The following is a 24,005-nucleotide window of genomic DNA, read 5'->3' as shown; positions in this document are numbered from 1 at the left end:
CCTCAGTCAAATTGAGACCTTAGCTTGAAGAGGCCAAGATCCCCCACTGCATCCTGGGCCATCTTCAGTTGTACTGATCCATATCTGACCACGGAACCCAGATGGCTCTGGAAGAGAAAGTGAGGCTGGTGACTTTACACAGCTGTCCCTCACTTAAATCCAATTCACTTGCATGTCATGTCATCACCTTCCTGATGTCATGGTCCTCTTCCAGAACAAAGGACAAACAGTGGCAGCAGCACTTTTCCATCAAGAGGGGTAACCTTAGGAAATCTAACCCTGCTAAGTGTTAATGCCCTTTCCTTCCTCCAGTTGCCTTAAATTCAATTTTACATAATTTAAAATTGTTTTTAATAACCATTTTTAACCTTCAAAAAAACTTAAAATAATTTCTGCATTATTCCCTCTAATCTTCTGCTATCTTAACTTGTTTATTTTCATTTGTAATGCATAAATTCCAATTATATTTTCCATATAGTCTAAAATGGGACTGGCAAATGGGAAATTCACTCTGAGGACTAAGACCCCATTGGTGGGTATGTTGCTACACTCAGTTCCCAAAGCCTACTGATATGTGACTCTCCTTGTTAGTGGAGATAAATGTCTTTCTTAGCTTGAGGGGAGTGGGACGTAGTTGCTGAGAGGTCTTTTTTGGGGCCTCTTTGAGCTCTGCAGCCTCTCCGGGAGCTTCTGGCATCCAGTTTTGAGAGAGAAGATGGAAGAGGCCAACCCCACTTCAGGTTGCTGAAGGAAACAACTTCTGGAAAAAACTGGGAAAATCAGAATTAATATTTATGTATTTATGAGTGTGGAGAAGGCTGTCCACACACACACACAACCCTACCTTTTAACCTGAAGGTGTCACTGAATGGCTCAAAGGGAGTCTTCTTCCCTCCCACCCACCCTTCTCCAAGAGAGACTTTAATTCCTGCCAGGAGGAGAAGCAGAAGGTGGAGGCTAAACACTCTGCCCTCCTCAAAGACAGGAGGTACTGGGCTATAATTATATCTGTTCCTGATGTGGATAGAAACGAATATTAAGGGTTGCTTTTCCAGTACTTTGGAGATCCTGTAATTTGAGGGCATACTAAAGTCCTTCTCCCCTTATCTTGAAATACTATAAAACTTCTCCTTAACCACCAAAAAAATTGCTTTTGTCTCCCTTATGCTGTGCTCCACCCTGTCTCTAATCTTTAACCTGCCTTTATCCTTTATCTCTAACCTGTGTCCCCTTGCCCTGTCCTTAAATCTTTAAAACATAAAGAATTCCTTTTGTTTTCCTCATCCTATGTCATAAAATCCTTTCCTGTCTGGTGATTTTCCTGACTTTAATCTGGGTTATTTAATATCTTTCCATATTCCTTTACAATTGTCACAGTTGCATTTTTAATAGCATTAGGGCCTCAGCCCTAAGATCATGTGTCTGGAAACCTCCCCAAACTCTCAGTAGGCCCCTGTCCTGTGAGAAAATCTTCCCTTGTTGCAAAAAAACATTCCCTTATCAAAACAGATACAGGGATACTGGCCCAAAGATTTTTTTGTCCCAGGCTGGCCCAAGGACTCTCCCACACATCAGATCCCCAAGGTCCATGCCAGAGGGTAACTAAACAAAAACTGTTTTTTCTCCCTCAATGTCTGGTGTCAGCTGAGAAAGGAATTTATAATTTTCATATCAATCGATATGACATGTGTAATGAATACACTAATAATTTAGTTTTCTCAAGAGCTGCCTCTCTGACTTGGGAGTGAGAGCTCACAATGCAGCTTAAACTGATTAATCAAAACTCTGACAAAGCTCATGATCACTAGACATTAAGTGAATTGAATCAAAGATTGTAGAACCTGTTCCAGTCACAGAACTCTGGTTCTATACCCTAGGGGAGGTGGTCACAACCCCCAAAGGCTTAACTCCAGAACTGTTGTTTTGTGGGACTCTGAGCACTCTCAGGTTAAATCTTGTTAACACAACAAAATTATCTATGCAGATTCCCTGTATTTTCCCATCCACAGATTATAGGCCCTGGCTCCCAAAGACACCTGGACCCCCAATATGTCCCTTGAGGTCCCTACACTACCTAATTAGCATCCTTTGTATTTTCCATATAAGCTCCAGCATCCTCCTCACTAGCTTGCAGGTTTCCTAAGAACTCTTGCCCGCTTGTATTGGCATCGCAATAAACTTTTTCCACTTGACTAAGAGAAAGTCTGAGTGTGTGAATTCATTCTAGGCGATAGTGCCTTGGCATTCTTGGGGTCCCAGCACCCCAAACCTCTTCATTAGTGTAACACCTCTACTTTTAGGTAGGCTATGGCAAAGCATCATGGGAAATGTAGTTCTTCTACCTTTGCCTTTTTCCTGAAAGATAAAAGTGATCTCTATTGAGGGGCAGCTAGTGTGGTGCAATGGATAGAACACTGGCCCTGAAGTCAGGAGTAACTAAGTTCAAATCTGGCCTCAGACCAAACACTTGACACGCTTAACTAGCTGTGTAACCCTGGGCAAATTACTTAACCCAATTGCCTTAAAAAACAAAAAAAAGAAAAAAGTGATCCCTACTGCTTGCTGCTCTACCTATTGCTTTATACTTTGGTATACTGCAGTTCCACTATTCCCAAAACAATCCAACATAGAGCAATAAATTTTGAACTGGAAGGTACCTTAGAGGACATCTAGTTCACAGGAGACCTGAGTTCGGGTCCAAGTTTTCATCCTTTAATAAGCTAATGCTGTATGTCTCTAGTGAAGTCACAACTTTTTTATACTTTAGTTTCTCTCTCTAGTCAGTCTACCAGTTACCGTGCTAAGGGCTAAGACATTTCATCATGACAGAATGTTAGAACTGGAAGGGAATTTGGATAATTTAGTCTAACTCCCTCATTTTGGAGAGGAGAAAATTAAAAAAAAAAAAAGGCTTTTGACTCCAAATCTAGGTTTTTTTTCCCTCAAGCTGCAGAAACTGCACCTAAGAAGCATGTGCCTAGAGTCTTCTGGGAGACGTAGTTCCCGGGAAGAGTGGACTCAGGCCACACCCCTCTGGGTGCGCGCGCAGTTAGGTTGCCCTCAGTCTCACACTAGCGGGGTGTGGTGAACTCGCGGAGAAGCTCAGGGGAGACTCGACCCACAGGTGGCGAGGGCCCCGAGGCTCCAAGAGCTGGAGCGCTTCGGGCATCGCTGCAGGCAGGTTCTTTGGCTGGGGGAGGGGTGCAGCGTCCGTGTCTCTGGACCCCGATGAGGCAAAAGCTCCAGGCAAATTCCGCTTCGTGATTTTTTGCCCCAAGTTGCTTTCCGTACTACGGGTCTTCCAGGTGTTTTCCCAGCGCTGTTCTCCGGCTCTGCCCGAGACCTCGGGTCCCCGGGAGGGGAGAGAGAGACGCCGGCCGGGTGGACTGGAGGAAAAGGTAGAGAAGAAAGGGGAGGGAGGGTGGAGTTCTATCCCGCTCGTATTTGGGGAGAGGCTGCCTGGTGGTCCCTGGCTTCGTGGGCGAAGGCAGACCTGGGGGCTGTGGGCGGGGGTGTGTGACCCCCGAGGCCAGCTCGGCCCCGGTGCAGGTTCGCCTTCCTCTGCCTGCGGTGCATTTTCTTTCCGGTTCTTTTGAATTTCAGAAAAATGGTACTTTCTTTCCCTTCTTCCTTGAGGGCTAGAATTTAACCTCATATTAGTGTTTTCTTTGGCGAGTACTTAAAAGTAACCTTAAATGGCTCCCAAATATTTTCTCCGTTCCCGTCGTTTTCCCCTCCTCAATAAGCTCCAATGGCTCCCTATTGCCTCCGGGATCAAATATTAAGTCTTATGCCTGGCATTTAAAGCATTTCACAATCTGATCCTTTCCTAGTGTGACTATGTTCTGGCACGTTCCCCCAGGGCCAGTCTTGTTACAACTCCCGCTTCAGGGTTAAGCCTCCCGTAGATGGGGAATTTTCATCAGTTGAGCACACTGCCATATCTGTGCCTGCGTCTGTGGTTATACTATCTATAGTTGGTCTTCTTACACTTTATTTGGAGGCAGCCAGGTGGTTCAGTGGGTAGAGCAGAGCCTGGGGTCAGAAGACCTGAATTCAAATGCTAACTTGGACACTTCCTAGCTGTGTGACCCTGGGCAAGTCACTTAACCTCTGTTTGCCTTAATCCATTGGAGAAGGAAATGACAAACTACTCCAGTATCTTTGCTAAGAAAACACCAGGAGGGTATGGTCCACCATATCACAAACACGACTGAATAGCAATAGACGCTATTCTTTCTTCACGCCGCCCTGGTCTACTTGCTGCTCCTCTTCCGCACCACACTTTGTATCCAGTCTCCTTGACGCTCTCTTGCCAGTCTCCCTCCCTTTTCACTTGCCTGCAATGCTGTCTTCCTCCGGTCTTTGCTTTTCCTGGTTTCCTTTCCCGCCTTCTGCAGAGGGCCTTTCCTGATACCTCTCACGTTGCTAGCGTCAGTTCCATGCATGCCTTGTTTGTACACAGCTGTTTTCATGTTTGCCTCCTCCTTTAGAATGGGAGCTCCCTAAAAATAGAGACTGTTTTTGCATATCTGTAAGACGCCTTTCTTTATATTCCCAGTTCTTATCAATCACAATGCCTGGTATGCAACCAGTTTAACAAAGTGCTTATTGATGGACTGACTTTCATGGCAAATTTTGGAGCTAGATGGTGGTCTTAAAATAATTTAAAGATTGATTCTGTGTGGGACAGAGCCCACTTACTCAAAATAAAAAAAAAGGACTTAGATGCCTTGGAAGTAGAAAGAAGTTCATTACTTTCTCATGAGAAAGGGTACTGCTCCTAGACGCCTTTGCCGGCCAGGAAGCCTTATTTTACACCCTAACTGGAACTCCTCCTCCCTAACCCCCTTCCCCTTATCCCATTCTATTCGTGAACATCTTCCCCGGCAACAGAGAACAAAGTCACTTACACAAGTTTGCCCAGAGACAAGAAAAGGCGGGAAGTTTTGCAAGGGCAAGCAGTTCAGGTTGTGGGGAGGGCCATTCTTTTTGCTACTTACTTAAAAACAGGGTCTGAGCGGGGGAGGGGTTTGGAAAGCAACAATGCAAGAACCATTAACAAGAACTAATGACCCTTTGAGGAGGCTTCAGTTCTGAGAGATCATCTCTCACAATTCTCTTTTTTCACATAGAGCTGTTACTTGGGACCCGCAATATTTCATTTTTGGTAAGAGAGGACTGCTTTCTCCAAGTACTAGTTTTCTATGCATATTGGCATACTAATGCAGTTATTAAGTGAAACAATTAAATCCTTCTAGCACAGTGTTTTCTCCCGCCGAGTCAAAATTGGATATCTTGTAAATGAATGCATTTTGTTCCAGTTATGGTTTCATTGATTCAGAACTTTTGCTGCTTTTTTTGGACATATCTGTTTCAAATGACATTCAACAAACAGTGATAAAAAAAATGATATGGTATACTATGTTCAAAATGTTATATCAGGTCCTATGGCAGATTCATAGGAAAAAAAAAGATACAGTTAAAGGCATTTATTTTTCAATTCTGAGTAGCTGGGATGTGGTGGGAAAGAGAATTTATTTTCTTTCTGTTATGTATGTATTTCTATAGAGAGATACAGTTTTAGTGTAAAGAGCATTGAACAAAGAGTCCAAAGATCTTTGTTCAAGAACTGGTTCTGTTGCTTTTTTTTTATGACCTTGGGTAAGTCAGTTAATCCAAGTGAATTTCAATTTCTTCAACTGTACAATGCAAATGATAGGCTTGTACCTACTATATCATAGGTTAAGGAAACTCTTCTGTAAATTAAAAAACACTATAACTAGGAGTCACTTTATATGTTTGAGCCAATGCTGTGAGCTTAATACCTTCCTTAATGGCAGTATTCCACTGTTGGCTAATAATTTTTTTTTTAAATTTAAAAATTTTTTTTAGGCAATTGGGCTTAAGTGACTTGCCCAGGGTCACACAGCTAATAAATGTCAAATGTTTGGTCTGAGGCCGAATTTGAATGCAGGTCCTCCTGACTTCAGGGCAGGTGCTCTATCCACTGCACCACCTAGCTGCCCAGCTACTAATTAACTTTGTGGGCCATTTGTATGTCCACAATCATTTAACAATCTCTATAGTAATAATAATAATAGTTAATTTAATTTACATTGACTTTTTTAGTCAGTTTAACAAGTTTACTGACTCCAGCCCAGACTCTATCCACTGTGCCACCCAGCTGCCCCCAAGACCCTTTGTAGGTAAAATGGTGTGACTGAGGAATCTTTGTCCCCCCACCTAATTATGCTATATCTCTGCCCACAGCAAACTTCAGGACTATGTATAGATGACCATCCTAAATCTGAAGAGAACTTGTCCTTGAGTGAGAAGGTGGATCTGAAGTCCATGATATCAGTCCTTGATGGACAGATGCCAGCCCTGAATAACGTAATGACCATGTCTCTGAGCCCTCAACATGAGCAAAATAGAGATGATTTGAGGGAACAGGTAACCACCTTACAAAGAAAAAAATTTAACCCTGAAAGGTCTTGCCAGAACTTTAGATGTTTTCTATACCCAGAGAAAGCTGGACCCCGTGAGGCTGTGAACCAACTCAGGGAACTCTGCCTTCAGTGGCTGAGGCCAGAGATTCACACAAAGGAGCAGATCCTGGAGCTGCTGGTACTGGAACAATTCCTGACCATCTTGCCCAGTGAGATCCGGATTTGGGTGAAGTCACAGCATCCGGAGAACATTGAGGAGGCAGTCACCTTGGTGGAGGATTTGACTCAAATGCTTAAGGAGGAAGGTGAGAGCTGCAGAAGGATAGAGGGAGAGAGCAAAGTCTCTTCAGGGTACAAGTGGGAAAAATACACAACACAGATAGAGGGGCCCTTCCAGAGGAGAAGGTCCCTTGATGGATAGGTTTGAGGAAGCAGATATCACTGAAAGAGAGCATAGAGCAAAAAAAAAAAAAAAAGATGGAGACCTGTGTTATTTGCATATGCCTTAGGTGGAGACTGAGAAGGATCAATTAAAAAACTAGGAGAACAATGCAGTAGAAGTAACACAAAAACCCAGGGAAGAGAAAATATCCCAGAAGAGGTGGTTGACATTGTTAAATACTGCATAAGGAGGTCAAGAAGGGTGAAGACTGAGAAAAGTCTATTGGCATTGGCAATAAAGAGATTTTTAATGGGAAAAAAAAAGTTTCTTTATTGGATTTAGCAATAGAAAAGTTATCAGTGAAGAGCAGTTTTTGTCAAGTGGTAGGGATGGAAGCTAGACTTCAAGGTAGCAATGGGTATGGACAATTTTTTCTAGGAATTTCACTGTCACCAGGAGGAAAGATATAGAGCAATAATTTGAGGGGATAGTAGGGTTATGTGAATGTTTTTTAGGGATTTAAGTTGGCAAGGGGAAGGGCCAGATTATCCTTTGAAATCAGAGCAGAGGAGGAGAGAATGGGAGATACATGCTTTTGAGGAGATTTGAAATGTGAACCGGAAGAAGAAACTAGGGACAGATGGCCTCTGTTTTTTCTGGGAATTATGAGGCAAGGTCCTCTGTTAAGAAGAAGTGGGAGGTGGCTTAGGTGTCTTGAAAAGAGGAGAGGTTTGGAACAATCTCTGTGGGGAGTGCGATAGTAGATTTTTAGGGAAGAATAAAAGGCTGTGTCTGTAGCAATAAAGGCAGAATTCAGATTTAAAGATTCATTTTTAGTTAACCTAGTCAGGATTGTTGTTTGAATTCTTTTGGCATATAAAAGCACCACAGTAGGAGCTAAGAAGGCAATTGGGGAAAGTACTCCAGGGCTGGGTTTGGAAAGAGTTGAGTGGCAATAGGAGAATGAGACGTGAGATTCAAGGATCAAGGACAATAAACTGGCTAGCTAAATAGTCAAGATTTTAGAGGGGAAGAAAATGAGACCAGAAGAGGGATGATGTAATCCTATGAAATAAGGGAAAAATAAGAATGATGGGAAGTGGTGAGGTTAAAAATAGATTTAGAAGGAGTGAGGCACAGGGGGAGATGGAAGAAGAGGAGATGAGAGAAATTTCAGAGTTATAATTTATGGAGGCAGAACACCTGTGGAAGATGATAAAATCAAGGACCTGACTCTGCCTGTGTGTGGTTGTTACTGAGTGAGAATTTAGATTATAGGAGTTATTGAGGTGGATAAACTGGTAAGCAAAGTTAACTGAGAGAACATCAGCATGTAAATTAAAGTCCCTAAATATAAGGACATAGGTTGGAATAGAGAGAAAGACTGTGAACTCCTTGAGAAAGAAGGGTGGAGAGCCTAACCCATTGCTGGTAACCAGGATGGACATGGTGGTATATCTGGAAAGAATGAACCTCAGAAGAGGACATGTTACAGAGTGATCATATTAGGAATGTCTGGAAATGTCAGTAAAAAGTAAGAAACATGGCTACTCGTCTTCCTGACCCAGTGTGTCAAGGAAAATGAAAGAAGATACATTTAGTACAAGTATGGATGGTTAGGAATGCAAGGTCTTGTGGAAAGAAGTTTCTGTAATTTCAAAGATGAAATTAGGTTTAACATGATAAAAATAGAATGAGGCTTCAAGAAGGCATAGTGGAAGGATGGGTAGAATAGGATAGACACTTAGGCAGAATAAGGCTGACAGTGGTCTGGTATGAGGGAGTGGGGAATGATAGTGTTCAGCAATAAAAGTTTGTATTTATCATGCTTTTTAATTCTTTAATTGCCTGTTGAGATGAGCGAAGCAGATATGACTAGCCCACTTTTACTGATGAGAAAAACTAAGGTGTAGTATGATCAATTGACATGCTCAGGTTTATACATCAAGGAAGTGATTAAGCTTGATCTTGATTCCAGGTTTCCTTACCTGGAATCGTGCTGTTATCACAAGTTATTACTTGCTGTGTAATAAATAGAAAGTTCTCCATTTTCTGGGAAGCAATTTTTTCAGTGAACTGATTATACATCAAATTGGAGATATAATGGTGAAACTAGTCCAGGTATCTTGATTTTCAAACTGTCATTCTCTCCTTAATCAAGTCAACAAGCATTTATTCAGTGCCTACTATAGTGCCAGGCATTTGGCTGAGTGCTAGGGAGACAAAGGAAGACAAAAACAAGAGTTCACAATCTAATTGGGGAGACAACTTGCAAACAACTGTGTACAAACAAGATATATACAGGATGAATTGGAGATAATCTCAGAGGGAAGGCACTAGCATTAAAGGGCATTCTTGCTGAAGGTGGAGATGAGGAGGGAGAGCATTCCATTATATGAAACAGTATGTGAAAATGCCAAGAGTTGGGTGACTAACAGGAGTCCTGGGTGAGTAACAGCAGGAAGGCCAGAGTTACCGTATTGTAAAGTATGTGGAGGAGAATAAAGTATAAGAACACTGGAAAGGTAGGAAAGGTCTGCGTAGGGTTTTAAAAGCAAAACAGAATTAAAAAATTTATCTGAGAGGTTTGAGGGAACCACTAGAGTTTATCAGATAGGAAGTGTGTGGGGGGGTGAGGTGGTCAAACTCTACATTAGGAAGATCAAATTGATAGCTGAATGAGGTATGGATTAAATGGGGAGAGAATTGAGTCAGGAAAACCAGCCAGAAGGTTATTGCAATAGTGTAGGCCTCAGAAAGACTATTTCAGTAGCCCAGACCTTAAAACCTGCTGTCGTCACAGGGACATCAAGTCAAGGCCCCATGTGGCACTGCCATTTTGCTTTGAATTTGTTATAGCCTAGTCACTGATTATTTTTCCATCCTTTTGTCTACCTAGCTCCGATTTCTCAGGATTCTTCTGTTCTCCAAGAGGGAAGCACAGAGAAGGCAGGAATATCTTCTGTGTTACCAATAGCCAGATTTCAGGTAAGTTGAAATGTCCTTTGTCTTTCCTGCAATGCCATCTTAGGCCTCAGTATGGATACTTTTCCATCCTTTTGCCCTGTGGTTTTTCTTCCCAGGAAAGGCCTGTCCAGAGATGCAAATTCCTATTGTTTTCTTCCCCCCCCATAAGTTTTTATTAGTATTATTTGTTTCCTACATTATTTATAGTTATTCCAAGAGAGCCATATCATATTACAAGTAATATTTTTTAACAGAAAAAAAAATCAACACAACTACTCAATGTATGGAAAAAGTCTGAAAACATGGTATAATACCTGGGGACCTCCCACCTGCATGAAGATGGTTTGGGAGTGTTCTGTCGTATCTCTTCATTTGAGTGATGTTTGATCTTTATAATTTTGTTACGTTCACTTTTTTTTTTTTTGATGGTCATTTTCTTTTTTGGTGAAGCCATTGTGGTGTGTTTCATTCACTTTTGATTTTTTGGTGGGTTGGTTCTTTCTGTTTACATTGCTGTAGTTATTGTGTATGTTGTTTTCTTGGTTCTGTTTGCTTCACTCTGCATCAATTCATATAGATCTTTCCATGCTTCTTTGTATTCATCACACACTTCCTTTAACAGTTTGTTTGGCCATTCCTGAATTGATGGCATCTACTTTGTTTCTAATTCTTTGCTATCGCAAGAAGTGCCACTATAAATGTTTTGGAGTATATGGGGATATTCTTCATGTTGATCATCTCCTTGGGCTGTAGCCCAATAACAGTGGTTCAAAGAGTATGACCATTTTAGTCTCTTTATTTGCATAATTCCAAATTGTTTTACAAAATGGTTGTGCCATTTAATAGCACCACCAACAGTGTATTAGTGTACCTGTCGTTTCACAACCCTTTCAACATTAACTGTTGCCATCTTTTTTTTTTTTGTCATTGCCAATTTGCAGATTGGGAAGAGAAACCTCAGGGTTGTTTTGATTTTCATTTCTCTTATTATTAATGATTTGGGGTATTCTCTTGTAGTTGTGAATACTTAAGGAGTTCTTTTGAGAACCATCTGTTCATATCTTTTGACCACTTATATATTAAGAAATTACTTTTAATCATATATTTATTGTTAATCAGTAAACATTTATCAAGCTCCTACCGTGTGCCAGGTACTGTGCTAAGTAAGCACTGTTTATATACATTGGATACCAAACTTTTATCAGAGAAATTTGATATAAAGATTTTTTTTCCCCATTCAACCACTTCCCTTTTCATTCTAGATGCATTAATTTTGTCTGTGTAGAAGCTTTTCAGTTTCATGTAATTGCTTCTGTCATTTATTTGGTTAAGAATAGATCTTCTACCCAGAGCTGTGAGAAGTATATGATTGTTTCCCTTCTAATTTTTTAAAAGTATGATCCTTTATATTAAGGTCACATATCCATTTATAATATATTTTGGAATGTGGTATATATGAGGTATTGGCCTAAATCTGATTTCTGCCAGGCCGCTTTTTGTTTTTCAAGCTTTTGGAGTTTTTTTTTTACAGAGTGTTTTCCTAGGTAATTTATGTTTTCTGTTTTGTCAAACACTGTGTTTTTGAGTTCTGTGGTTTCTAATTATTTCTTTCTAGTGTGTTTCTTATTTATCTCTCTCTCTCTCTTTTATTTTTTAAACAAATGCCAGATGATTTTGATTATTGCTGATTTTTAATATGATTTGAAATCTGGAAGTGCTTTCTTTACATAATTTCCCTTGATATTCTAGATCTTTTGTTTTTCCAAATGCATTTTGTAATTATTTTTATTAAATTCTATGTAGTGTCCCTTTGGCAGTTTGGTTGGTATAGCATTAAAAATGTTAATTGACTTTGACAGAATTGGCATTTTTATTATATTGGCACAGCCTAACCTTGAGTACTGAATATTCCTTTTGCTATTTAGGTTGTTCTTTATTTCTTTAAGAAGCACTTTGTAACTGAATCTACACAAGTCTTTTGTGTGCTTTTCTAGGTTGATCCTGATATATTTTATGCAGTTTGTAGTTATTTTTAATGATATTTGCATTTCTATTTTTGCTTCTTGGTGATCTAGCTAAACTTGCCATTGGGTTCAGATTCCTCAAGGAAGGAGAGACACCTGGAAATACTGACTACCACAACTGTTTATTAGCCTTGCAAGGAAGGAAAGTCACAGGGATGGGAATGACTGGATAGGGTGGGGTGTACACACACACACACACACACACACGCACACACACACACACACTCTCTCTCTCTCTCTCTCTCTCTCTCTCTCTCTCTCTTTCTCTCTCTTTCTTTCTCTCTCTCTCTCTCTCTCTCTTAATTGCACAGTAATGGAGAGGCAGGGTACTGCCCCAGTAAGTCATAAAGGGCCTTCTTATGCCTGGTCAGCATTTGTGCTGTTGCAATCTGGGCATTTTATTCCCTCCCAGGGGCTTGTCAGGAAGGGGATAGCCTGAGAGCTCCTGCTGGCATATTTTTCAAATGATGTCAGTGTTCCTGCTGGGTCTCTTATTGCTAGGGTTGAGGACCCAGACCGCTAGTTAAGTCTTGCTCCCTACTCCGTTATTATTATACAGAAGTGCTATTGGTTTTTGAGGTTTGCTTTTGTAGCCTGTGACTTTGCTGAAGCTTCTAATTGTCTCAGTTAGTCTCAGTTTGCTGATTCCCTAAGATTTTTCAAGTATACCATCATATCATTAGCAAATAGAGATATTTTTTATCTCTTCCTAACTATCTTTATGACTTTAGTTTCTTTCTCTTATTGATGTTGCTGGTATTTCCAGAACTATGTCAAATAATAGTGGAGAGAATGGGCATCTTTGCTTCACTCCTATATTTACTGAAAAAGGTTTTGGTGTATTGCATATGATGCTTGCTTTTGGTTTTAGATGATATTTTTATGATATTTTAAAAAAGTCCCTTTATACCTATACTGTGTAGGATTTTTAGCATAGAATAGTGCTATACTTTGTCAAAGGCTTTTTCTGAATCTATTTAAACAATCATAAGATTTTTCATGTTTTGGTTTTTAATATGATTAATTATGTTGATTGTTTTCCTAGTGTTGAACCATTCTTGCATCCCTAGCATTAAATCTCTTTGTCATAATGAGTGATTTCTTGGATAAATTGCTGTAATCTGACAGATTTTTGTTTAAAAATTTTTGAGTCAGTATTCATTAATAATATTAGCCTATGATTTTCCTTCTATGTTTTATCATTTCATGGTATTCCTTTGGTATTAGGACTATATTTGTCTCATAAAAGGATTCTGGTAGAGTGCTTTCTTTCTCAATTTTTAAGAATAATTTATGAAGTCTGGAGACTAAGTGTTCTTTAAAAGTTTGATGGAATTCTCCTGTGGATCCATCAGAACTGGGAGTTTTTATCTTTCATAGTTTCTTTACAGTTAGATCTGAGAGAAATGATTATTAAATAGCAAATTATTATCTCTGATCTTTCCGAAAAATTTACTCCACCTAGACTATCTTACCTACATAGTTGGAGTTGTTGTTTCACCCAGTTTGAAAACTTTACAAAGAATTTAATCTAAGTTGAATTCCAGCCCATTATATTCTACTTAGGTTTGGGTGATCCTTTGTTTAGATTGCTCAAGGCTGGGGATGATTTGGAAGTGAAGGACTTGATCAAAGTCATGTTTCACCTCCTCTCCCCAGCCTCTCTTTAGAATAGGTCCACCTCATTCACTCTCACTACTTGTTAACCAAACAGAATCAATTGCCATCATCAGGAACATACACTCTTCCAAGGGCATATAAGTGTTGAGTGGGTTCCATAAGAGGTCTTTGGCATTTGAGAGTGTTAGTAACCCCTTTTATTAATTATATGCTAGCATGATTAATAAAATGATTAACTACCCAGAAACTATGTCTCTCAAACTTTTTATACATCACAGTTGTATTTCCTTCTCTGAGATTGGGTTATTTAAGATCTTTTTCTGATATCTCACAATTTGGGTACTTTTTATTGGGCCACTTCTTTCTTTTTTGTTTTCAGTTATGTTACCACATACCTGTGCGTAATACTTTATGATTATTCTTTTTATTCTATTTTTGTTGTGATTTCACTTTGTTCATTTACTATTTTATTGATTTAATAACCCTCTTCTTTTTAATGACAGCTAAATATTGATCAATTTTATTAGCATTTTCAAAGAACTAGAATTTACTTTTTATGGTTTATATGTTTTTTTGTTTCTAATTTATCTATTTCTTCTCTAATTTTTAATATTTCCTCTTTTGTGCTTATTTTAGGCCTGCATCATGAGCTTCATTGTTCTTCGGAACACATTATTCCATTTCCCTCCTACATTTTCTGGTGGGTGCAGAATAGTTTTGTACTATTTGAATTTCCTTTTCTTTGATTTTGATAGCCTTTTGCCTGATGGCTTGCAGAACTTGTTTCTGAATTGAATCGTTAAATATGTCTACTATATATCTTGAAATTGGCAGCCTTGGTTTTTTTTTATTTTTTCCTGGAGGGATCTATTAATTCTTTTAATTGGTATTTTATTTTCTGGTCTCAGAAGGATTGGGCAGTTCTCTTGTATTACTTATTGCTGAGGTTTTTTTGTCTTGTCTTCTGGGAGACCTATGATCCTTACATTGTCTGTATGCATCTTGTCTTGGAGATCACTATGTCTTCTTTGGATAGTGAGCATATTATCTTTTGATGTTAATTGTTTTTTTTGCTTCTCTTCCTCTAGATTGTCCTTCACTTCTGTGTATTTGTATTCCCAATTTATTGTCCTCTCTTGTTTGCTGAGACTTGCCATCACAGATTCAGGTTTTGCTATTCTGCCCATTATTTTTGTTGAGCAAGTCATTAATTCTGCTTTCAAAATTCTCATTTCTCTTTTAAACCACTCAACAACAGTGTGTTGTGGTTCCACGTTCTCAAATTCCACAGAGTCCTCTGTCTCATCAAATGTTGAATGGTTTCCCTTTGTTTTGTAGTATTTGTTCATCCTTCTGCTATTGATGTTTTCTCTGTTAATATGTCTGCTTATGTTTAAAGTCTTTGAGTTTTCTTCTTCCTGAAATCTTTGGTAGTGTCAGTGGATTTTTTTTTTTCTCCTTATTTTCCTCCTTCCCCTCTGATAGTGGTTTCCTTGAATCTTGAAGTATCTCAGCCTCCTCCCACACTGGGCAATTCACAGTTTAGCAGCCTAGATCTCTGGCCCAAGTAACTTTTGGAACTGGCTCGCTGGATACTGAGTTCTCCCCAGATCCTCCCTGCCACTTTTCTGAATGTCTTATTTCAGTGTCCAGTTCCACTTACTACTGTGGTCCAGTACTAGCAGAGAGCTACCATGTGGTGCTATGAGGTTGATTTGGGTCTCTGAGGCTCTGGGAGGAAGGGTTTTGTGGGGTGTGAGGTTTGATGTCTTTTGATAGCTTGAACATCGGTCCTGCTTTTCTGTTCTGCTCTTCTGCAGAGACCATGCTGGTGCTATAGCAGTACTTGTCTGTTGTAGCCCTGGCTGGTTCTGCAGCCTGGAGCGCTGACACAACGCTGGCCATTTTTTGGTTGCTTCCTGAGCAAACTATCCAAGTAAACTTCTGCAGCTTTTTTTTTTAATCTTCTTTTGGATTCTAAGTGTCCTAGACCGTGGAAATTGATGAAGTTTCTTTATCTTTGACAGATAATTTCTGTTTTGGAGAGGTTCTGGATGTAGGAAGCACAGAAAATATCTTCATTTTGTTGGTCATATGATCTAAAAGTTTCAAACTTCTGTTGTTTTCTTTAAATTTAAAATTAATTAAATTTTCTTTAAATTAAATTGGACCTATGCTGTGCTTCTGAAGATGATGGATCCTATAGGGAATATTCCCTTGTTTTGCTGTGTCCTCCCTTTTCTACCCAAGTTTCGTTTGTAACTATTATATGTTTATTGTAGCGGCAGTCACTCTGATGGATATAAAAGAAACATAAACACAGTCTGTGGAATCAAAGAAATTATAGCCTTGTTGTAATGACAAGATTACAGATAGGAAAAAAGGAAAATAAGTGAAAGTGCATAACTGAATCCCACAATGCATAATCCAGAAAGAAAGTGCTATCAGTTAAGGGAGAGATCAAGAATGGGTTGCAGTGTAGGAAGTAGATTATGAAAAAATGATTGTATTTTACTAGGAAGGATAGGGAAATAGATTTTAAGTGAAAAGAATAGGACAAACACAGAGAAGATAAGGAACATGTTATCTGTGATAACTAGTGTGAATAATATACTTTCCTGGCTAGAGTAGAAGGCTTTTTAAATAGTTTTTTAATACTCAAGGCAGTATTCAATATTCTCTTCAAGCTAGGTTTGAAGAAAATATTGAATACTGGCTTGAGCAGTTTGAATTTTATTTAGGAGGCAGTGGATAGTGCTTTAAGTTTTTTGGGGAAGACATTTGAAGGGATGAAAGGGTAAAGAAGAGTCAAAATCAACTCTAGTATTTCTAACTTTCCAGACTAGAAGAATGGCATTATATGTTGCGATCATGGCTATGTGAGGCTGACTATAGAGCTATGTCAGATTGTTAGGAATAGATCGGTCTGCTTATCCCCATTTCTGGGCCATGTCTCTCCCATGCTCTGAATTCATTTTCTCTTGAATGGAAAGTGAATTGGGAGCCCTCCTGCCTCAGGGAGCCTGAGTTCATCATGGATGCTGTCAACCTTCTACTCACATTGTACATCATAATAAAAAGATTTTCTTAGGCCTCTATACTCTTTAGACAGTTACTCTCCACAAATTTCACATATTGCTAGCTTTTTTGAAAAGAAGAAATCTGGTTTTTTTAAACTCTGAAAATAGGGAACAGTTAAGAGAATCCATTGGTTTTAGTGTGGTAGTTATCCAAGTTCAGCTGCTTAGAGTGGAAATTACTCCAAGCAATATTCTTGGAAATGTAACTTTAACTTACTTGGCAGTATTCGACTTCATTTCTAACTAAAGAAGGAGTACCTGGTAACTTATCAATAGTTATAATTTCCAAGAAATTTTTCAACTTGTTTTTACGGATTAGGCAGTGACTTGAAACAAGTGAAGAATAGTCTTCCCTCCTCCTCCTTTTCCCTTTGAAATCCCTGAGTGTGTGAATAATACTAGAGTTTCCATATCTAAAGAACTTTGCAAACCTTAAAGCAGTGTATATAAGTATTAGCTAGACAGCTTGAGTGCCCTATAGTATCCTTAAGGTGTCAGGGGAAAGGGAAGAAAGTCCCCTAACACTTGGAGTGGGTCTTCTCTGATGAGCTTATGTGAGGACATTTGTAATCCTAAAATGCTCAGTTCACATTTCTATTACCCAGTCTCAGGTTCGAGTGTCTTATCTGTGTGTAACCAAGACAGAGGTCTGAACAGCAGTTAAGTATCTTGTTCCTAGCTGACTTTGATTCTTCTCTACCCTTTCATCCCTTCAAATGCTTTCCCAAAAAAACTTGAAACTCTATCAGAGTTCCTCTGAGGCTGAGCTTCTCTAGTCTTCTATTCCTGGGTGCCCATACTATATGTATTTTTATTCCTCTAGATAATCAGTCTCTCTAGCCTTATTACTCTGAACAATAACTTTTGCTTGTCCTTCTTAATCATACTTCCAACCTCAACCACATTGTCCTTCTTTGGTTGGTCAAACACCAAAGATGACAACTGTCAGATTTTATACAGATTTTATACAAACACCATATTTGGGTCCTGTTTCTAGAACACACTTGTATTCTGTGCCTTCAGTCTGGTCCAGATTCCAGATTGTGGAGCCCCATTTACTTAGCTAGACTTATAGCCTTCCTGATCAAATGAGATAATATTTGCATGTGCCTGGCACATAGTAGGTACTATATAAATGCACATTTCGTTCTCTTCCTTTTCCTCCCTCCCTCCCTTTTCTCCAGTTCACAAGGTCTTATACCTCCTTGATCATCTCCATGTGTCTCTTCCATATATAGAATGCAAACCTCTGTCATCCCTATTGGACCATCATGGCCATGCTCCTTCCTAGTCTGTCTCACCCTTCCTCACAGTATATAAATATGAATGGAAAATCAAAACCTATGTAGGTTTTGGCTGGCAAACATTAAAATTACATTTTAGTCAAACTGGCCTTCTGTTTTGTCACTTTTGTTAATTCCATCTCCTACCTGCGTATCTTTCACAGGCTACTCTCCATGACTGAAATGTTTTCATTCCTCACTTATAGTTTCCAGAAATATGTAGATGCATTCAAATTTCAGCTCAAGTACTACCTCCTATAGCATGCCTTCCCTAGTTTCCATAATTGTTAGCATTCTTCACACTCATCCTCCCTTAGTTACTTCTTATTTTTTATTGTATATGTTTTGTACGTATTATCTCTAATTTTTTATATTCCCAAAAGACTATACTCCTGGAGGACAGGTATAGTTTTTTTCCTGTGTTTATATCCTTTCCCTCCAGCAGAGTGTTGGTACTTAGTAGATGTTAATAAATACGTGATGAGAAAATTTTTCTAATTAGAAAATGTCTGAGAATTGTGTTTTTATTGAAAAAATGAACAAATGAATAATCTTTCATAGTTGAGTAGAATTGCTACATTTTGTTCAATTGGAAATTAATATTTGAAGTATGATTGATATGTCTCATCATATAATATCATAAGATGATATGATTGATATTAACCAAATACATCTTATGATGACTTTTGTTAAATTGGTGGCCTTATGGAATTTTGGAAGGAAAGCATGAATTAATTTTTCACCAAGTTAATAGCATTATCCACTATGTGCACCTGAGGATCCTTCAGCAAAATAACCAGTAGTGCTGATTATGAAAGGTAGGTTCCCATTGGTTCATTGGTTTTTTTAAAAAAAATTCCAAGTTCCTTAAGAGTATAGGTTTTGTCACATTCTTCTTTCATGTTTGCCATAAAGGGTTAAATAAAACTATGTACATTATAGATAGACAAATGATTTGGGATCAGTCTGCATGCTAAAAATGACTGTTACTTATTATGTACCCTATTCATTTCTCTACTGCTACCATTCTTCATCACTAGTGTTGTAAGGGAGCTTGTACCAGGTAAGCAGAAATGTGTTTGCTCTTTCAGGAAACCGTCACATTCCAGGATGTGGCTCCAGACTTCACTTGGGAAGAGTGGGCACAATTGGACCCTGGTCAGCAGGACCTCTGTAGGGATGTGCTGATGGAAAACTATAGCAACTTGGCCTTTGTTGGTAAATCTTTCCTTTGTGACTCCCAATTTTTACTTTGGGATGTTTTTGCTTCACTGATTATTAAAACCTATATAATATCAGAAGTACTTAGCTCAATTTTGTGTTACTATATAGGAACCAGAAAATTTTAGTTCATTTTGGGTCACTTCACAGGATTTTTATTTTCATTCTTCCCTGGCTAAAAATCTTTTACCTTGTAGAACTAAAAATGGAGCCACTTCCCTTGCCCATTGCTATCCCTGATAATATCCTTTCCCAATCATCTGCTTCTCTCTGTCCAAGATTTTCTGCCAGGATCCTAGTATAGATACCTCTAAGAGTGGAGGACTCTGAGTGAGGACTTAAGTGTCTTTCTGAACTGAAATCAATTCTGTGTCTATTTTCTCTATAACTTTTAAAAATCCATTACTGAATATGCTTCTAAAATCTTTTTAAGTACCCTTTGAGTGTCCTTAGCAAATTTTCTCCAGATTTTTTCCATAACTATTTGGATCATATTCTAAAATGACTTCTTCTGTCGTGTGAGTGTCCATTTTGCTTTTCTTTTCAATGTATAGGACTTTCAAATTCTAAATCAGATGTGATCTCCCAGTTGGAGCATGGAGAAATGCCATGGTTGCCGAGGAGTGAAGCCCCAAGAGGTGTCTGTCCAGGTAAGTGAACGAAAAACTATCAAATGGGAATTAATAACCAGTTTCTACTTAGATGGTTAGTCAGGCAGAAAACATTTTTAAAATATTGCTCCAGCAACCCCTCCATAAAACTTTCCAGGTTTTTGGAAAAGGGGTGAAGCCAACTGGTTTGAACTATTGCATATATTTACATTATCAACAAGTAATGTGTGCCTAGTGCCTTGAATCCTCAACATTCATTCCTAGGATCATAGATTTAGAGCTGTAAGGAGTCTTAGAGGCCAACTCCAACTGTCTCATTTTACAAATGAGGACACTGATGCTCAGAAGTTAAGTAACTTTATTTTGGTCACTTTGCTTTCTTTAAATTCTGAAACCTGACTTTTTAGCCTGATTATATTATGAAAGTTGCACTTAAAAGTCATCGCTGGCTTCTCCTGTTTAAATCTAGGGATCTTTTTGTAATCCTTATATTAAAATTCTTTGCCTTCTTAGATGGTGTTGAGTAGAATCACAGAATATCAGAATTGAAAGGGACCTTAGAGGCCATTTACTTCAACTCATACTTGAACAGGAATACTCTCTATGACATGGCCACTGACTGTAATTCAGCCTTGCTTGAATATTTTTCATGAAAAGGAACATGCAGCCTCCTGAGTCGGCCCATTTTATTTTTAGTTAAGGAGTTATTATTTAATTTATAGGTAAAGTGTAAGGATATTGTATTGTGACTAGGTAAAATTAATGCTATAATTTAATCTGACACATGTGAAAAATACAGTGTAATAGAATCCAAGGGTGAAGTTTTCTGTGTTTGTAAGTTCTAGGTAGTTTTTCTTATATTATTTCTTGCGTTACAGTATTCAAGTATTTTTTTTCATTTTTATTCTTGGATACCTATAATTCTTAAGTTGTCTCTACACATCGTGTCTTCCATATCAATATATTTTGCTTGTATGCAGATCATATTTGCTTTTTGCTTCTGTTCTTTCAGATCATTCTTTACATCTTTATATTTGCATTTCTAATGAGTTATTCTCATTTTTGTTCCTTTAATAAAACTTGTCACCATAGATTCAACTTTTTCTCTTTTGTTATTAATATCTTCCTTGCTGGCTTATCTGCTTATGCTTCAAGATCTTTAATTAGAGTTTTCTTCTTCCTGAGATTTTTGGCAGTTTCAGTCTTTTTTCCCATATAGTCTTTATCACCTACTCTCTGACTTCTCTTCCTTTGATTGTGGTTTCTCTGAATGCTGGACCTTACAGCTGTGTCAGCCTCCTCCCTCACTGGATAATTCACCATTTTATGATTTCAGTCTCAGCCCCAGATGACTTCTGAGAGGATAGGACTGGCTCCAGATAGATGCTAGGCTCTTTCAGTCTTTGTGAAGGGGCATACAGCCATATACTTGTTCTGCCCCAGTACTCTTTGTTACTCAGTTATCTGACTGAGCTCTGTTGCATTTCATTTTGTTGTTTCCCTGCTGTCCCAGCCCAAACTTTTTTGTTTGCCAGGGTAGTGAGAAGGTAGAGCATGGAGTAGAATAGAGTTCTTTATGATGATAAAACTTGTAATATATATCTCTCAGTGATTCTGTGAGGAAAGTACTTTGTTGCTATTAAAGAGGCTGTAGAATATGAGTTCTTTCTCTTTCTTTCTTTGCGAGGCAGTTGGGGTTAAGTGACTTGCCCAGGGTCACACAGGTAGTAAGTGTCAAGTGTCGGCTCTGAGACCGGATTTGAACTCAGGTCCTCCTGACTCCAAGGCCGGTGCTCTATCCACGTGCCACCTGCCTGCCCCAAATATGAGTTATTTCAAGAGGTATTTTTCCCATTTTGTTTTTCCATTGCCATGACAGCAATCTTCTCTCTTCTAGCTAACGAGACATTTATATTTTTAAATTTCTTTCAGACAAGGACATTGAACCTGAAGCCAAAGAATCAGATCCAAAGGGGGAATGTTCTGTGGAAGAATCATCTCAGGAGACAATAATGGAAAAAACTACAGAGCATAGTTCCTTGGATCCTGAAATGGGCAATGAAACCATTGAATATCATGGCTCACTAGAAAGGCAGCAGGACCACCAGGAAACACATTTGAAACAAATAATAATCACACATGAAGAAACTGTAAATAAAGCAGGAGACTCTGTAATTAATCAGTTTAGGGGATGCTTTATTCTAAGGTCAACCCTAATTACACAGCAGAAAGAAAACGGTCTTTATAATAATGATACATGTGGAAAGACCTTCAAAGATAATTCAAAACCAAATAAATGTCAAAGAATGTACATAGGGAAGTATAGATTAAAATATAAAGAATTTGGGAAAGCCTGTAACCAGATTTCACAGCGTAATGTGCATCATACCAATGATTCTGGAGAGAACTACCATATGTACAATGAATGTGGGAAAGCCTACAAAAAGTGGGCGAACCTTACTGAACATCATAGAATTCTTCCTAGAGAGGAACCTTATAAATGTAATAAATGTGGGAAGGTTTTCAGTCACATTTCACAGTTTAATCTTCATAATGCTAATCATTCTGGAGAGAAATTCCATAAGTGTAATGAATGCGGGAAAACCTATGACAAACAGGCAGACCTTATTGAACATCAGCAAATTCATTTTGGAGAGAAACCTTATAAATGTAATGAATGTGGCAGAGGCTTCACCCAGATGGCACATCTTATTCAACATCAGTTCACTCATAGTGGAGATAAACTATTTAAGTGTTATGAATGTGGAAATGCCTTTATCCAGAGTTCACAGCTTAATATTCATCAAGTAATTCATTTTGGAAAGAAATTCTATACATGTAATTATTGTGGGAAAATCTTCAGCTTGAGGACAAACCTTTCTCAACATCTGAAAATTCATTCTGGAGAGAAAGCCCATAAATGTAATGAATGTGGGAAAGCCTTTTCTCTAAAAACAAACCTTTCTCGACATCAGAAAATTCATTCTGTAGAGAAATTCTATAAGTGTAATGATTGTGAAAAGGTCTTCACTATGAAGACACAACTTTCTCAACATCAAGTCAGTCACCTTGGAGAAGAATTCTTTAAACCTAATGGTTTTAGAAAAGTTATCTCCCAGAAGCCAGACCTTCCTCAACATCAAAAAATTCATCCTGGAGAGAAATCCTATAAATGTAATGATTGTGGGATAGTCTTTACCCAGAAGGCTTATCTGACTGAACATCAGAGAATTCATTCTGGAAAGAAACCGTATACATGTAATGATTGTGGGAAAGCCTTTACCTATAGGGCAAATCTTACTCAACATCAGAAAATTCATTCTGGAGAGAAACCTTATATATGTAATGTTTGTGAGAAAGCTTTTAACCTAAAGACAAACCTTTCTAGGCATCAGAAAATTCATTTTGTAGAGAAATCTTACAAATGTAGTGAATGTGATCAAGTCTTCACTAAGAGGACATGCCTTACTAAACATCAGAGAATTCATTCTGGAAAGAAATCCTATAAATGTATTGAATGTGGGAAAGCTTTTAGTGTGAGGACACACTTTACTCAACATCAGTGTGGTGGAGCAAAACCATTTAAGTGTAAGGAATGTGGAAAATCCTTTGCCCAGCAGAAAAGACTTGCTAGACATCAGAGAATTCATTCTGGAACAAAATCTTGTAAATATAGTGAGTGTGGGAAAGCCTTCACCCCTCGGACAAGCCTTACCCAACATCAGAGAATTCATTCTGGAGAGAAATCCTACAAATGTGTTGAATGTGGGAAAGCTTTTAGCCGGAAGACACAACTTATTCACCACCAACTTAGTTATAATGGAGTCAAATCACTTTAAGTGTAAGGTATATGGAAAAAGCTTTACCCAGAGCACTTGTTATTCCACATAAGAGGAATGCTTTGTACATCATAGGCATTTAATGAATATTTGTGAATTACAAATTACAAATGAAGTAAGTTAAAACACTTTGCTGAAAACTAACTAGTCTCATGTCTACAGCATTTCTTTGTTCTGCTGTGCAAGTGAAATGTCATTGCTCTTGTGGCATCTTTATTTGCTTGTCCACTTTGCTGGTAATTAATAAATTGTTAACACGTGTTGTTGCTATTATTACTGCTAGTTTGTGTAATTCTTTTTGCTGATATTTTACAAACATCATTGTCTTGGAGTTTGACTAAATTATTTTGTCAGTTGGTGATTTGCCTTTTGATAATACATTAAATGTTGGTATTATGAATCAGTATTGTGAAAATATAAGTGTGATACTTAAAGAATATATCACTTGATGAATTTTAGCATTTATTAAGAATTATGGATATATGAAGTAGACTCCATGTATGGAACTGAGGATGGAATAGAAGTC

The 24,005-nt window shown here is 38.4% G+C and overlaps 1 protein-coding gene across 1 annotated transcript; it reads left to right on the top strand.

Moving 5' to 3' along the window:
* The first annotated feature begins 3,064 nt into the window (after nt 1–3,064).
* Nucleotides 3,065–23,752, top strand: LOC110200837 (uncharacterized). Its single transcript, XM_020976219.2, is given in 7 exon segments — nt 3,065–3,398; nt 6,274–6,757; nt 9,734–9,822; nt 18,900–19,026; nt 19,584–19,679; nt 21,573–23,473; nt 23,475–23,752. Coding segments are annotated over 6 exon segments (2,673 nt in total). The 5' UTR covers nt 3,065–3,398; nt 6,274–6,354; the 3' UTR covers nt 23,532–23,752.
* Nucleotides 23,753–24,005: the final 253 nt, after the last annotated feature.

This window comes from Phascolarctos cinereus, unplaced genomic scaffold (assembly GCF_003287225.1).
Source record: "Phascolarctos cinereus isolate Bilbo 61053 unplaced genomic scaffold, phaCin_HiC Scaffold_4;HRSCAF=312, whole genome shotgun sequence".
Lineage (NCBI taxonomy): Eukaryota > Metazoa > Chordata > Mammalia > Diprotodontia > Phascolarctidae > Phascolarctos > Phascolarctos cinereus.
The sequence above is the reverse complement of the archived record's forward strand: the minus strand, read 5'-3'. Positions and strand labels throughout refer to the sequence as shown.